Source organism: Astatotilapia calliptera, chromosome 14 (assembly GCF_900246225.1).
Source record: "Astatotilapia calliptera chromosome 14, fAstCal1.2, whole genome shotgun sequence".
Taxonomy (NCBI): domain Eukaryota; kingdom Metazoa; phylum Chordata; class Actinopteri; order Cichliformes; family Cichlidae; genus Astatotilapia; species Astatotilapia calliptera.
This window is the reverse complement of record NC_039315.1, coordinates 11,579,372-11,595,955: the sequence shown is the minus strand read 5'-3', so window position 1 is coordinate 11,595,955 and position 16,584 is coordinate 11,579,372. Positions and strand designations below refer to the sequence as shown.

Sequence of the window (16,584 nt, the reverse complement as noted above, 5' to 3'; positions counted from 1 at the left end):
AAGAGCTCATATGTTTTTTTTACTTTCAAGGTAAGCATTTAAAACCTCAACCAAGTATCCCCCTGATGCCCTGCTTAATCTCAGCATTATAAAAAATACATGCTCCCTTCTGAAAAATCGGCAGTATTGAGCTGCAGTTGGATCGTGCAGATATATTAACACTGGTCTGATTTTTCTCTGCAGAGGCGTTTACTTATCGTAGCTGTCTTCATGTTCTCAGTAAGTACAACTATACAACAAATGCCACTAAACTCACACACACACACACACACACACACACACACACACACACACACACACACACACACACACACACACACATATATATACTGTATCTGATCAACTAGATAGAATGCACTTTGTCATGAAGTAACAATAAAACTCAATACTTTGACAAAACAAATTATTTTGTATTCCTACACAACATCAAATACAGTTTAAGGCAAAAATCAACAATTCTAAAAGTAAAACAACCCAAAATTCAAAAACATACATCGAAAATATTTCTATTTACAATATTTGCTCATAGAAAAATATGTTCAACTTGCACAGATTTTTAAACATGACCACAATAAGACTCAATTCAACCTCAAGTGCACAAGACGGCATCTGATTTTATCACAAATCTATTGGTTCCAGGGCAGCTGTAATAAATGGACACAAGGGCATCCTGGTAGAACCGACAGGGATTGTGTCTATTATACAATTCTGCGAGCTACACAGCTAACATTGTATTGAAATATTGGGATTAAATATTTCAGAGAGAACTTGGTTTAATTTTTACACTTTCAGATACAAGAATGAGACTCAGCACAGCACAATGTGTGCACTTATCAACTGAAGTGGCTGTGCCACGAGCATTTGTTGTGGTTGGCTGGAGCCACACATGTTGTCTCTAACTAACTCTAATCTGACATTGCCTAACAGCTGGGGGATGGCCAGCGGTTGTGGCCCATTTGTGTTCTGCAGTGACCTCTACTTGCAAAGCAGTTACAGACTTTATAAGTCAGTTAGTTAAACCAACGCACCATGTTTTTTGTTTGAATGTTTGAAAATAAGAGGACATATTTAAAGTTTTTTTTATTCAGATATAACAACTTCTATACATAATAATTTATATAATCTTGTCACTTTTAGCACTTATTACCATGATTACTAAGTCTGCATGTCTTGTATAGTTTGATGCTATCCAAAGTGAGAATGACACAGTGTAAATGATAAAACACGTTTGAGATAAAAGTTATTTTTCCATGTTCTTTGTCGTGTTACTTTTTAGTGACATGAAGAAGCAATGTTGAAATATTTAAGCAGCAAATATTTAACTAGTTAAAATTCTGAATTTGACTGCGAAGAGTGTGGAGGTATTTAAACCCTGAAAAAGTGCACTGCAACTATCAGTCAACTACCAATCAATACTTGCCATGCTAATTATGCTTTCACTGTAATGATTTAGGCAAACATGTTTTGATCACCTTTTCACGGCTGTGTCTATCAATCAGAAAACATTTTCGGTAAAATTAACACTTTTCTATGAACTATTTATTCAGTCGTTCAGTAGTTACAGTAACCAACAAGCAGTGACAAGAAGTACAAATACACCAAAATGCATCTCTTTGTTTCTGAAGCTCGAACTGCAGCTAAATCGAGAGCCACTGCTGTGTAGTGCAAATGCAACCTCGGGGGTCGAGCCGTGCACACCACAGTACTTCAGCGGCTGCGGACCAGGTCTGAGGCAGCTGTCAGGTGGCATGTTCTGCCTGACTGGTTGAAGGGGAGGGCGGTGGGGGATGGGGGGGGGGTTGAACTAGTACTAAGCCAACCACAACGTGAGGGGAAACATCCAACAGTGTGAATAAAATAGAGGCAGAGGCAGGAGTTCAGAGAGGTTGGGTGTTTGGCGCTCTGGATTGCAGAGATTGAACTGAAATGTCACAGTGATTCTGTGTCCAGAGGCCCACACTGGGATAATGTGTGTTGAGTATTTACATCAGTGGAGTCAGTGCAGAAGTCATTCAGCGTGACCACCTCTCAGCACAGCAGTCTGAATAGGACCGTGGTACGTGCAGCATCTGTTAATCAGCTGCTAAGGCTGGAAAAGGGTCATAATAGCTTCAAGGTAGCCACAATCATCGTTTTTCATCCTCTGGAGCATGTGTGTGTTCATAAATATGTGTGTACAGTAACACTTTTAATTACATTCTTAGGTTTGACAGTGAGACACAACTGAAGCTTGACACAAACGTTGACAAAAATTGCTGCCGTCCTCGGCAGCTGGTTCACATTTAAGAAGACCGAGTGACCTTTTCCACCGAGCAGGTCAGGAAAAGGACCGAACAGGTGGCGAAGTGTACAGGGCCAAGCAGGAGGTAAAGAACAGGAGGATCCAAAGTACACATAGAGTAGGCAGAGGTGACGCTGTTAAATGAGAGGAAGGAGAGTTAGAGTTTTACTGTAACGCAGTTCTAATTTCCCATTTGCACAACTCAAATTACACAGACAACATTTCTAAATCAATATATGAGTGGATTTCAAGCATTAACAGACATTGCAGTTGAGCTTGCATAATCATTATCATGGCCAGATCTCCATTCAGTTCTGCTAGGGAACTGCTGCTAATAATAGCACCCATTACTCTGGTTGCCACAGGAATATGTGGTATTGAGAAAAAGAGAACGATTATTCCCCCGTTGTTCATTTTTCCCTTATTTTGTGCTCTTAGACTTATTTATGCATTTAAATTCAAAATGGCTCTCTGACTAAAAACATGAAGACTGCAAGTCAGATCAGATACAGCACAGAACATCATTTAATCAAGGTGGACGCTTATTGACTTTGCTGGAGCTCAACAGAAGTGAACAAAATCAATCTGGGTTTGCGTCATGGCTTTGCAGAGCGTCGCGCTGTTAAGATTAACACACAATGCAGGGAAGTAAAAGGTGAAAACTTACATTATTCAATGAGGATTAATGTGACAGTAAATAAAACATTACTTCGCAGACGTAACATGAGGAGGCGTATTACAGCAGCCTGATCATAGGCTGTCTGAAAGAGCCTGCCTACAGTTAGAAAGTGTGTGAAAATGTTTGCTTTGCAGAACACACAACACTGATTTTCCATTTTGCACAAAATGACAGGGCCACAATTAACTCTCACAAAGTGATACAAAGAGACTGGCTTTAATCTACACTAAATAATAAAAATTGGGGGACCAATGCATGCCACTGTTGTGCTGCTGAACACTCGACTGATGTTCAGTTTTAGGTTGGACTAATGGTGCAAATATTGAACTCTTTCTGCTTTCAGATCTAACAATGTTTTTCTTAATGTTCTTCTCATGAACGTTTTAAAAAAACAACACTAATCTGCCAAGTACTCCTTTGTTGTGATTTGATAACACAGACAACTAAAATGCTGTATTTTGAAAAGCTTGGACACTGTGGAAAAACTCAAAATAAAAACAAAAATGCAATGATTTGTAAATGTCACAAACCGATACTGAATTTCACAAAATAAATGTTTAAACTGAAATAAATTACTATATAAGAAACATAGTGGCTTGTTTTGAATTTGATGGAGCAACATATTGCAAAAAACATTTGGGTCCAGGCCATATTTGTCACTGTATAGCATTCCCTCTTCTTTTAACAACAGCCTGGGAACTGAGGAGACTACCTGCTGGTCTTTTAAGAGAGGAGCACTCTCCCAGTCTTATCCAATGTTAGATTACAGCTGCTCAACAGTTCTGGGCTTTGTTTGTCATATTTTCCTTTACATGATGCTCCAAATGTTTTCATTTGGTGAAAGGGCTGCACGGTCTTGCTGAAATATGCAAGGCCTTCCCTTAAAAAAGACATAGTCTGAAAGTCCCTGTTATTAAAAATTCAAAATGAGCTTTTATTTTTCTTATTTTGGGCGACCGTGGCTCAGGGGGTTGGGAATCGCATCTGTAACCGGAAGGTCGCCGGTTCGATCCCAGGGCTCTCTGTCCTGGTCGTTGTGTCCCTGGGCAAGACACTTTACCCTACTGGTGTTGGCCAGAGGGGCCGATGGCGCAATATGGCAGCCTCGCTTCTGTCAGTCTGCCCCAGGGCAGCTGTGGCTACAACTGTAGCTTGCCTCCACCAGTGTATGAATGTGAGAGTGAATGAATAGTGGTATTGTAAAGCGCTTTGGGTCCCTTGAAAAGCGCTATATAAATCCAATCCATTATTATTATTTTGTCAAATATGTTTTCTATGTTCTATTTTGAGATTTCCAAATTATTGCGCTCTTTTATTTACATTTTACACAGCGTTGCAACTTTTTCAGAATTGGGTTTGTATATCTGAGACAACAGAGTCGACCAACCCAGAGGTGAAAGGTTTTCTCTATGTCACGTATTATTCCAAATGTTCCCTATTCAAGATGGATAGGCTAACAGTTTTCCTTCTGTTTTTTCCTTTTGTTTACGTTATAAGGTGTATGAGAGTCTCATATGGCTTTATGAGATTTGTAAATCATTCCATTCTGTTTTTCTAGCTCTGGACGGATCAGTCTAAGAGACCTGTGCCTCATTTGTCTGTGTTATTTCTCAGACACACTCTGCTGCACCTAACCACTGCACGTTAGCAAGATTATGCATAATAATCCCTCAATTTCCTAAGAAAACTGTGTTTCCATTTCAGCAAATATGCATGGAATACTGAACCAAGTCTATAAAGGAAAGTCTATAATCTGCAAAGGGCAGTAATATACTACACAATATGGGGCAATAATTTGTTTTGTTCAACCTGTAGCTTGTCCAGGATATAACTCCTTATAATAGGTCTCAGAATCGTATATACTGTCCTATACTAGCAAAATTGCAAAAAACTATAAGAAAAAAGCAAACAACAAATTGCAATGTTATAACCTGGAATATGGAATAAGATGTCACCTTGGCCCTGGACACTAAGACCCCTTTGTTCTCCTCTTCTGTCCTCCAGCAATCCTTTCATCTCTTGTCTCTTGTCAGGGAGTTGTATCTCCGCGATGCATGGAGGCTCGTCCCCAAGCACCTTGTCCTTGCCCTTGCCCTCCTCCTCCTCCGCCTCCCCCACCACCATGATCCTTATCCGATTCTGGTTGGCTCTGGGCTCGCTCAGGCTTAGGGTTGGGTGTGCACGGGGGGTCAGGTTGTTGGACTGACATGGTCCTGCGCAGGTGGGTTCGTTTACACAGAAAGTCAGGCTTCGCTGAGAGACCGAATGAACCTTTCCTTAAGACCATGCGAACTGAAGGAGATTTCTTAGGTCTGGCTCTGTGCCCAAACTGAAGAGTGGAGAGGTGCGCTGCATAACCTTCGCTCAGGAACTACACATACCACACAGGCAAAGAGTTAGAAAATCTGACAAGGAGAAGTGAGAAGATCAAAGTACATAAATGTAAATTGAACTACCTGGCACTGATTTTGGTACTTCTTCGAAGGTCTGCCAACAATATAAATTTGTGAGGGGCTGAGGCCTAGCATGTTGTAAACAGAAATGTCCTTCATGGAGCCATAGGCAGAGTTGATCTTAATGTGACACTGGTGAAAGAGAAAATAACCAGTCACACACGTGTGACATTTTGATTCAGCACATCCCAAAGCTACAAAATTGTGAGTGAGAGAGTGAGAAAGATCTCACTGTACGGCTTGGACCAAAAGGTCTTATTTGCTGTATATGTTAATGCCTATGTTAATGTCAGGATTTACCTCCTGGATGAGGTTCCTGAGGAAGATGGTCTTTTGTCGCAGTGGGTCATGAACTAAGCCCTCAGAAAAAAAGATCATCCCGTGGGGGAAATTGTGCTGCGAGAGCCAGGACACCACACGCTGTTTCTGCATATCAGGACGGCCTGTGATGTAGATGATCAAATATCCCAAGTCCTGCCAATGCCTGGATGTGAATGCATAAAATCAAGCACACATCAAAGTGAATAATTGTATCATGGTGGTATTATCACAGAGAGGATGCGCATAAATCCTTAAAACACTGAGAGCTCCAACAAAGCACGCGTATTGACTACTGAATTTGTATTTTCCTGTGAACCCTTCCACCTTCTCAAGATTTACATGTAGACATACAACCACACGCATGTATAATCAAAAAGGGTAATCAGTTACCTGACCACATCGACAGCTCCAGGACGGACCTTGGGGTCGCTGCCCATGATTGACACACTGGCAGCAAAAGAGCCATCAATGCTGAACACAACACACTCCATGCCCCTTGGTAACACAGTCAGGTAGGCCTCTGCACTAGTCTGATCCCCCCTGTGGATTGAAAAAAGGAGAAACTACATATTAAAAAAAAATGAGAACTTAGTTGTTACTCCCTTCAAGGCCACTATTTATGCAGCATTATCCAGCAAGGAGCTCATACTCCAACACAGAGCATAAATAAATGAAATCTTTCTCTTCTTTCTACATCTTATTTGATAATACAGCGCTTTGTAAAGGGAATGCCACATGGATGCTTACTTGACTACCATTTTAATGGGATATACTCCTAGGCCAAGCTTCTTGGTCTTAGGTATTGTGTATGTGACTCTGCCACTGCTGTTGGTCACCTCTGTGTCAAAGTGCACCCAGCGGCCCGACTGAGGCTGTGTCATGAGCAGGATATCCACCTGAGAGGGGCAGGGGTATAACACATGCGATTAATTGATTAATGCCAGCCTAACAAAGAAACGCACACGCATCAACATAAATCATATCGCTGTTTTTCACCTTTTCTCCAGTCAGAGTGACCATATCCAAGGGGCCATACATGAAGCGACCAACCAGAGTCTGGGGTCCATCCTCGGTGGCAATGACATCATTCACCCTGTGGTTTGCTGTGACGTTCTGCAGTTAGTGACAAGAACTACCTCCATTATTCAGGACACAAATGTAACACGTAAGCCTTTACGGCAACAACAGTTTGTCTCTGGCGCGCTACCCTGGAGTAAATTTTATGACTCATGCTGAAATGTGATTAGAAGTAACAGAAAAAAGAATCAGTGTCAGAGTTCAAATTAAAAAATTTAAAGGATATTATTGCATAAAAAATATATCTAAACGGGGTGAGAGCTCATTCCACCAGGGGGATGGCAACCTCATGGGCTCTTTTTAAAGAGGTGCCTGTAGCTGATATTTGTGCGGCAGCTAGTTGGGCATCACCGCACACTTTTGTGCGGTTTTATCGGTTGGACGTTACAGCCCCTTCGGTGGCTCATGCTGTCCTTTCTGCTGGGTCTACCACTCACTAAGGATGTGGTGGTCTGATTCCGGTTCGGTGGCTGCTCTGTGGGGCGTGTATATATGTCCCATACTTATGTGTTGTACCGAGTGAATCGACTGAAAGGGAACGAATAGTTATGTCTATAACTTCTGTTTCCTGAAGGAGAGGAACGAGGTACAACACAAGGTGGCCCCACTGAGCAGTTTGGCTCGGTGAAGAGCGGCTATCGAACTGAGGGATGACTGTGATGACAGCGGCTACTTGTGCAGGCGGGGCCGTGCGCTTGTCATCACACGTCATCTGCCTTAAAGGCGTGATTAAAGGTTTCTTCAGCCAGGACACGCGAGGGCGTGATATCCCATACTTATGTGTTGTATCTCGTTCCTCTCCTTCAGGGAACAGAAGTTATAGACATAACTATTCGTTTTTCAAGGTTTGTGCTGTATCTAAGGGAACGTCTTCTGTGGATTTAAGATTTCTTGATTCTCTGTCATGTAATCTGAGATGACTCCACAAGAGTAAGTCTGCCTCATCATTTGTTGCAGGACACCTTGCTCCACCTGTAGCTGAGGATTTCTTTATGATTAAGGGTTTATTGTCCGGGGATATGATTAAGCTCTGCAAAGTGAATTTATGAACAGATGCCTTCCTGATGGTAATGTATAATGTATAAGAAACAGAACATCTAAAGCACCTGAACTATTGTGAACGTCCACCAAAATCAGTCGTCACTTTTGTCTGTACATGGCCTGTCTTTACAAGCCTTTGAGACAAACACAATCAGAGGGAATGAGATGAAAAATAGCCATAAATTTCCTGCTTTCATGCCCTGTTTTTCCAAATTTCCAAGTCCAGCCAAATACTGCTGAAGAGTGCACTGTGGGACCTTACAGAAAAGCATGCTAACTCCCTATTAAGCTTCCTTGTCATGTTCTATTCTCCATATTGCACTATTCAGTGAGTACCTCCAAGTGTGCCAGCAGTGGAACACTAATCCCTAAATCTCTTCTTGCTGAGATGGTTGCATTTTAATAGCATATTATGAGCGCGCTAATGTATAATTCACAGACTCTGTTGTGGGTCACCATGACAGAAACTGTAATTTTCCCTCCCTAACGTCTCTGTCATTTCTGCAACCTCAACGTTATACTGAAGAATTTTAACAGCATACAGTGCAAGTTTTATCAGCCTCACGAAGCTAGTATTTCAATTTTGGATTTATGTTTGTACACTGTAACAATAATTGATCAAAATAAATTATCAAAGGGGCCAACTTCTATAAATAAAATATCACAGGTGTACAGCCACACGCGCAAACAAAAGCAGCAGCAACGATAAATTTATTAACTCAATCGTTGTTTACTGGGGTTGTTTCATCAGGATTAAGAGGCTCAGATGACATTTCATTTACTTGAAAATGTTCTGTTGTTTATTGACAACACTCAGTGAAAGATAATGGAGCATCTGCACATGACAAATACAGCTAAATGCTAATGTGATCAACCATGTTGTTGTTGTGCTTTACCGTCTCACCACATCGGCTAATGATAATTGATTTAAAGGATGTGACATCTAACAACGAAGTTCAATGTTTCCAGCTGCTATCCCGCATTAGCTTTGTCAACAGTTAATTGTCTGCCAGCAAGAGGCGTCACTTACTCATCCTGTGATGGCAATGCAGAGAGAGAACATGTAAATATATATGTGCATACCTGTGCGTGTACATGCACCAGCATACAGTTTAACAAGATCCCAGCCTGCAGCTATGTGACTTGAGTGCATCACATGGCTCAGCATAGATTTATTTTTTGTGTCATGAACTCTGTGTGGTATATGTATAAACAATACGAACAAGCAACTTGTGGCTAATGACACCATCAACTTACAGACAAAACTATGGAGGACACGAGTTAGTGAGTCAGACACCTGCCTGTTAAAGAGCAACACACGAGAAGCAACACACGAAACAATTGCCACAGTAGTGGTCCCTCTCCAGCTGTGACAAAGGCCTCTTACCACAGCAAGAAACCTTTGAAATAGTTGCCAAATCTCTCCGAATAGCATCGCCCTGCAACAGATCATCTGGCTGTGCCCGGACTGAATCGGCATGGGGCTGCTTTAAATCTACACGTACCGACTCGTATCCAGGACGGGGGCAACTGCTTTGAGCACTAACATAAGAATCACATCACTTAGCTGAGGTGAGGCATGAACAAGTCGACACCGAGAAAAAGAAAACCTTCAAACTCAAATATAGTTATGTTTCCATGGCTATTCGGTTCTATTTATAGCCACATGAAAAGCAAGCAGGCACTAATTTTGTGTTTTTAGAAAAGGGATAGCAATGTGACCTTGATTATTCTACTCGGCAGGGTTCAGGAACATCGAGCAATTGTATGTGTCTGCCTGCATCAGTGATTCAAGGTGAATGTGTGGGAGTATTTTAAGATTTTTCCAGCTTCAGATCATTCATGGAGGCCAAAGACTTAACTACTACAGCTTCAGCCGTCTGTAATACCCGTATTTTAACCCTGATTAAGTGCATGTTACAAATTAGGGAAAGATGACTGAAATCAGATTTTGTCTACTTAGAACTTTTACACCCTTTTTGTGTCACTTCATCTGCATCTTGCAATCGAACCCAGTTGTTGCAAACAAAGGCATTTAATTTTTCTTTTTTAATTTGGATCAACATGCCATCGTTGGTCCATGCCTTAAAGGCACAGCCAATCTCTTAACCACCAGATTTCTGGCTGGCAAACCTGAGGCTCATCACCTAATCAACACCCTGCAGTATATATACACTAGCTCGCAGATTGTTCGTTCAATTGTTGTGGTAGAGAGGAGCCTTTCTCGTTTCCCAAACTCTTGCTCTGATCGCTAGTTTGCTAACCTGCTATCTTTGCGCCCTAGGTTTCCTGTGTGAGCCAGCCAAACCTGTGTCAACTCTGTCTGCTGATTGATTCGAAAGCTTGCCAACCCTGCCTGCCACTCTACACGTCTACAGTCTTTGCCAGTGTCAGCCACAGCTGAAAAAGCCTTTTAACTAGACTCTAGGATCATCTTTTTAGTCAGCCAATTCTTGATTCCCAAAACACTGAACATCACGTTAATCTGGTATTAAGTTATATACATCCAAAAAAAGGGGAATTTTAATTTTTTACCCTTAGTTTGACATGTGTCCTCCTTCTAAGCCACTTCTCACGGGGACCAGAGGGTGAGAAAGGAGCCGAGTCCAAGTTGTCTGCTTCCTTTGCCTTTATGCAGTCACATCGCATGAGCTGTTAATCAATACAAAAATATTTAAAATAAGAACAGGCATTTCCATAAGATAACACAGGTTTGTTTAACAGTAATGCCACTACTGTGATGGTGGCATTACTGTTAGCTGATATACTGACGAACAGTGCATCTAAAGCCTTAAAAGAGGTTCATCGTGTTTCTAATTCACAGTTTTGTAGAGAATTACTGCATATTGCTTGACTGAGGCTCTGCTTATCATTTTTGACCAGGTGGCCTAAACATCAAGAGAGAGTTTCCATAAAGACAGCAACAGAAAGTCTGACAAATGACTTTTCACACAACTTTTACATTCTGTTACAAATCGTAAATATTCTGCAGCACAAATGATGCTGTACGCCAAGGTTTATTAAATTCCTAATGACTTCAATAGAGCTTTGTTTACTTTGTGCATCTCTAAATCGTCTCCACTGTCTCACAAAGGCAACACACAGCAGATCGAGCCAACACGAAAAGATTTCTTTTCCCTATGGAAGCTCTGCTTTCTAATCATCTGTTTTAAAAGAGTGCCAGTGTTTCTAGAAGTTTTTCATAAGAAATAATGTGATTAAAAAGATGTTTTTCAAATGTATTTACTGGCATAGTGTTCATTGGTGTCTGAGGAGTTACAGATTCTCCTTATCCTTGTTATCATAGGTTAAAGCTGAACTGCCCATAATATTTTTATGGGCAGTTCAGTGGGCAAAATGTGGCATAAACCTTGTCAAGGTTCATTGCTTAATTCCAGCTTTACTGCTAGAAATATATACTGCCAGCATGTTAAGACTCTCCTGACCAAATGATGGGTCCGTATGACTAATTAAAGTTGAGGATGGTAATATGGAAATGACTACAGCTGAGCCTAAGCTGAGAACATATTTGCAGACTTTTGAAATCCTAACCAAAGAGTTGGCAGCACACATACATTTTCAAACTTTTGTAGATTTCAGTCATACGCTTATTGAATTTATTTATAAAGCAGACTAAACCACAAAATCAGACATGTCCATATTTTTGTCATATCAAAGAGCAAGCTTGATAAAAGGGTTTCAGTTTGTCAGAGGCTCAGCTGTGATGGGTCAGATGAATCCTGAACAGCTTCACATAAGATCAAGCACGTCAAGTGTAACTTTGCCTTGTTTTGCACATCATGTGTGTGTGTGCATGTGTGTAAAAGAGTCCTTTAGAGAGTCCTATTTCATGATTTCATGCTGACAGCTGAAAAGTTAGGCAGCATCTACAACATATGCTGAACAGAGTTTCATGTCTGGACAAAAATGTGAAGTTTGACTGGTTGTGGTTGTTGTGGACTTTTGGAATCAGATCAAACTCAAATGGCTGAGTTCCTCACATGCCATCCATTCAATTACAGTGAAGCATGCTCCCATTTACAGTACAGCTGAACCTTTTTCTTCATCTCTGCTAGTCTGAGCGTGAACGATTCTCTGCGTTCTGAATTAGCCTTGTGATAGACAGGTGACCTCTCCAGGGTGCAGCCCTCCTCTTGGCCTGTTACAGCCGGGATAGTATTCAGGCGATCCACGTGACCCTGAATTGGATGAGTGGTTAAGAAAACGGATGGATGGACTATCTCCTAGTGTGACAAATAGGTCAAGTCATTGTATGCTCTTTGAATTACACATTGTATGAAATGTTTTACATTAATAAACTCTTTCTCTTTTGTCCTGTTATGTAGAGAACAGGACAGTTTATTGTTTTAAGCACACTGCATGAAATGCCAGTGCATGAGTCTAAAAACGCCACAGTTTATTCTTATAATGTTAAGATACACTGTTTCCAACTTGACACCTCTGCTCATTATCTCCATGTCCTACCTCCCACACCTTTATCGTTGTTTTTGTTGCTATATTGAACTGCTTTAGAGAGCTGAACTTGTTTTTGGTCTATCTCTCAGAAAGAGTCCAGTGGATGACGCTTTTAGATATTTAAATACAGTTAGGTAAAAAGAAAGTACAGCCTCTGTCATTTTACATATTATGATATAATACAACCACAATTCCAAAAAAGAGTCGCGAATAAAAACAGAATGCAATGATTTGAAAAGGAACTGGCAGCAATTTACCATCTAATTTCCTTTGGAAACAGTAAGTGTGTACATAGACAGAACGAGGATGGATAGGTGGATGTGTTTGTATTTTTAAAAAATGATGGTGGTTCTTTATTTATATAGGCAATAGGCAATTTATATTTCATCATTTGCAGGGAATGAGTGAAAATAAGATTGAAAATATCATCAGAAGTTCAAAGAATCCAACGAAAACAAAAAGCATACCTCATCTAGTGATCATGTCCAGATCAAAGCTGTGATTAAGGGTATAAGTGAGCTGCAGGATTTAGTTAGTCTTCAATTTGAGCTGCAAAAACAGCCATTTTCGAGAACACTAGTTTATTAAATATGCTGTGGAGAAAACAATACTGTTATTAGTAAGGCTCTCTCACCTGCCGAAGAACAAAAGCTGCCACGTCAGTGGACTCCCAGTAGGAGGCGTGAAAAAGGTGAGGCAGAGCCACTGTTGGAAACGCAGTCAGCACATCAGGGCAGTACAGAGCATAGTCCAGCCTCTTGGAGCCCCACCAACTACTGGAAACTGAAACATAAACACACATCCTCATACTTAGATGGGGGAACTGAGGTCACTTTAAAAGCTGTGAAAGCTCATCAACTTGAATTAATCTCCAGAAGACAAATGGAAGACGACGGCGTGGCCTTTCTGTCTCTTTGTTTTCCTCCCACTCACTGTTAGCGATGGTGTTTCCAAGTTGGCCCATGGAGCAAATCGACATTTCACTTTCCACACTGGTCACACTGGCTCTACGCCCCCCCTCTTCTCCTCCTCCTTCAGTGTCGGTCTCAGAGGACTGCTGCGAAGTCGGCCCTCCGTAAGTTTGCTCACCTTCCAAAAACACATTTGGATGACTTTGGATACTGTCTGCTATAGAGGGAGGGGGGAAAGGGGAAATACAAGAACAAATGGAGAGGGAAGAAGAAAGGAAATGCTTTGATTACAACAATTGACTGGTCTGAATCTTTAAATCAATGCTGCTATTTGCCTAATAAGCCAGGTTCTCGCTGTGTATTGACTTGCTTTGCATTTTATAAAGCAAAACCAAAGACAAGCACTATGTATAAGTGTGATAACAGACGAAAAGCTTGTTCCACACTTTGTGGGTTTGAATCAATTTATTAGACTGTATTTGGCATTAGCTTTGGGAGCCAGAAAGCATCTTGCTCTTGGTTCCTGCGGACAAGTAGAATAATTTATCAGGTTGAGTTCCTCGTTTCCCCCAGCAAGGCTCTACACTGCATTTTCCTATTTGTTCTGTCTTAATACTGAAGGTCCCAGAGACCTTGTTTCACTAGACATCCCAAACATAACAGTTTTCTCTCACAGACCCTAAAAGAAAAAGCATCATATGATTATTAATTCAGACAGCAGAGAGGCAAAGGCCTATCAGCTCTGTTCATTAGCACATTTATCTTAACAGCTATAAAAGATTCAGGACAAAAGGAGATTGACGCTGAATGTAACAGAGCTTCTACCTGAGAATATTCTCTGACAAGCTGAACAACAGCAGCAAAAAAAAAACAGCTAAAGGCTCATCTCTTTGTTTGAGAATGCTCCCTTGATGTTTTCTGCTTTGACCTATACTATAAAACTTTTTTATCTCTTGAGAGTAATGATTATCCTATTACCGAAGCCATTTTTTATGAAAGTAGAATGGCAACTACAAACCCACCATTACATCTCTATCTCTCTTTCTCTCCTGAGAGCAAATGCTAATCAGAACACATCGTGTCTGGGCTGGTCTTTGATCGGCACTTCAGATACAGCATACCCTTCACAGTTTCTTCTATCAGTTTACTTCTACTTGTGCCAAACATAAACATTAACATTACAGATAAACATCTGTGGACATTGTGGATGCCTGCCTCTATTCAGTATCTTCAAATGGCCGTGATGTGTCAAAGTCATTATCCAGAATTTTCAGTTTGTTTCACAGCTTGTTATGCTCACGTTAGCCCTTTCTCTGCTGTTGGATGGCTATAAATATGCCAGCAGATGAAGTCCCATGTTGCCTGTTTGGTTTGAGAAGGATGAGCAACTGCAGCAGAATACAGATTAACTGCGGCTCTCAGAAACATGGGGGAGAATCAGCTGTGGTTAACGAATCCCCGCAGTCGAGGCAAAGAATAGTCCACATTCGGTCTGTTAGGAAGATGATGAAGAAATCTGACACATACTCTGTACTTATCAGTGCCGGGCATCTGATTGCCAAATTTTCTGTGTCACAGGTCTGTGTTATGTGAATATATGTGGGAAGAAAAGACATTTCTAGATGAGAAGGGAAAAATGTAACTGTTCAGTATTTTAGGGGTGTTTTAAATGAAGTCTACCAGTTTAAAATATAACTTCAATGTTGTGTTACATAAACACATTTGTGTGGTGATGAGCATGTGGGGTCCTGGATTTGTTTGAAAATGCAGTCTTTTAACAGATAACTACTCAAATCTTTGCAGTTCGCATTACTGGACATTGTTTTTACTTATGGCAATTTTTTTTTAAAGGATATGTACTGGGGATGACACAACGATTCAAAAACAGGATTGTTATCTAACACCCGATTCTATCTAGGACCACAACGAGTGGGATTTAATCTTTAGTTTGCTGTGGAGAGCAATCTTTCATTATCGGTCCCCAACTCAGTAAAAACTGCAAAACAAAAACGCCTAAATGTCACAGTCCTATGGTTCTGTTCTTTTGTTCTTTTTCTTGTGAACTCGTGTTTGAGTTTCATTGTTATTCCAGTTTTTGTATTTTGATTGCTGATTCGAGTTCTTTTTCAGTATCGCTCTTTGTTTTCGAGTCCCAGCTTTTGTTTATCATTTATACAGGGAGTGCAGAATTATTAGGCAAATGAGTATTTTGTCCACATCATCCTCTTCATGCATGTTGTCTTACTCCAAGCTGTATAGGGGCAGGGGCAGGGATAGCTCATTAGGTAGAGTGGTGGCCCCATGATCGGAAGGTCGGGGGTTCGACTCCACTGAACGGCTACCCTGAGGTACCCCTGAGCAAGGTACCGTCCCTACACACTGCTCCCCGGGCGCTGCATTGGTGGCTGCCCACTGCTTCACTGGGTGAATGGGTTAAATGCAGAGGAACTATTTCCCTATGGGGACTAACACACACACTTTATAGGCTCGAAAGCCTACTACCAATTAAGCATATTAGGTGATGTGCATCTCTGTAATGAGAAGGGGTGTGGTCTAATGACATCAACACCCTATAGCAGGTGTGCATAATTATTAGGCAACGTCCTTTCCTTCGGCAAAATGGGTCAAAAGAAGGACTTGACAGGCTCAGAAAAGTCAAAAATAGTGAGATATCTTGCAGAGGGATGCAGCAGTCTCAAAAGCTTCTGAAGCATGAGCATCGACCAATCAAGCGTTTCATTCAAAATAGTCAACAGGGTCGCAAGAAGCGTGTGGAAAAACCAAGGCGCAAAATAACTGCCCATGAACTGAGAAAAGTCAAGCGTGCAGCTGCCAAGATGCCACTTGCCACCAGTTTGGCCATATTTCAGAGCTGCAACATCACTGGAGTGCCCAAAAGCACAAGGTGTGCAATACTCAGAGACATGGCCAAGGTAAGAAAGGCTGAAAGACGACCACCACTGAACAAGACACACAAGCTGAAACGTCAAGACTGGGCCAAGAAATATCTCAAGACTGGTTTTTCTAAGGTTTTATGGACTGATGAAATGAGAGTGAGTCTTGATGGGCCAGATGGATGGGCCCGTGGCTGGGTTGGTAAAGGGCAGAGAGCTCCAGTCCGACTCAGACGCCAGCAAGGTGGAGGTGGAGTACTGGTTTGGGCTGGTATCATCAAAGATGAGCTTGTGGGGCCTTTTCGGGTTGAGGATGGAGTCAAGCTCAACTCCCAGTCCTACTGCCAGTTTCTGGAAGACACCTTCTTCAAGCAGTGGTACAGGAAGAAGTCTGCATCCTTCAAGAAAAACATGATTTCCATGCAGGACAATGCTCCATCACACGCGTCCA

General features: G+C 41.4%; 1 protein-coding gene across 4 annotated transcripts in view; it reads right to left on the bottom strand.

Annotated features, from left to right (window-relative positions):
- Positions 1–289: 289 nt before the first annotated feature.
- Positions 290–16,584, bottom strand: part of pitpnm3 (PITPNM family member 3) — a 106,366-nt gene continuing 90,071 nt past the window's right edge. For 2 of the 4 annotated variants that reach the window (XM_026191489.1, XM_026191491.1), the window contains exons 11-20: positions 13,262–13,456; positions 12,963–13,111; positions 10,388–10,504; positions 6,731–6,847; positions 6,482–6,630; positions 6,125–6,274; positions 5,714–5,897; positions 5,417–5,545; positions 4,916–5,331; positions 290–2,415 (exon numbers count right to left, since the gene is read on the bottom strand). In XM_026191489.1, coding sequence (XP_026047274.1) covers positions 4,990–5,331; positions 5,417–5,545; positions 5,714–5,897; positions 6,125–6,274; positions 6,482–6,630; positions 6,731–6,847; positions 10,388–10,504; positions 12,963–13,111; positions 13,262–13,456 — 1,532 coding nt within the window. In that variant the 3' untranslated portion in view covers positions 290–2,415; positions 4,916–4,989. Of the gene's footprint in view, positions 2,416–4,209; positions 5,332–5,416; positions 5,546–5,713; positions 5,898–6,124; positions 6,275–6,481; positions 6,631–6,730; positions 6,848–10,387; positions 10,505–12,962; positions 13,112–13,261; positions 13,457–16,584 lie in introns of those variants that run through there. The other 2 variants (XM_026191492.1, XM_026191490.1) reach the window with 2 other exon arrangements.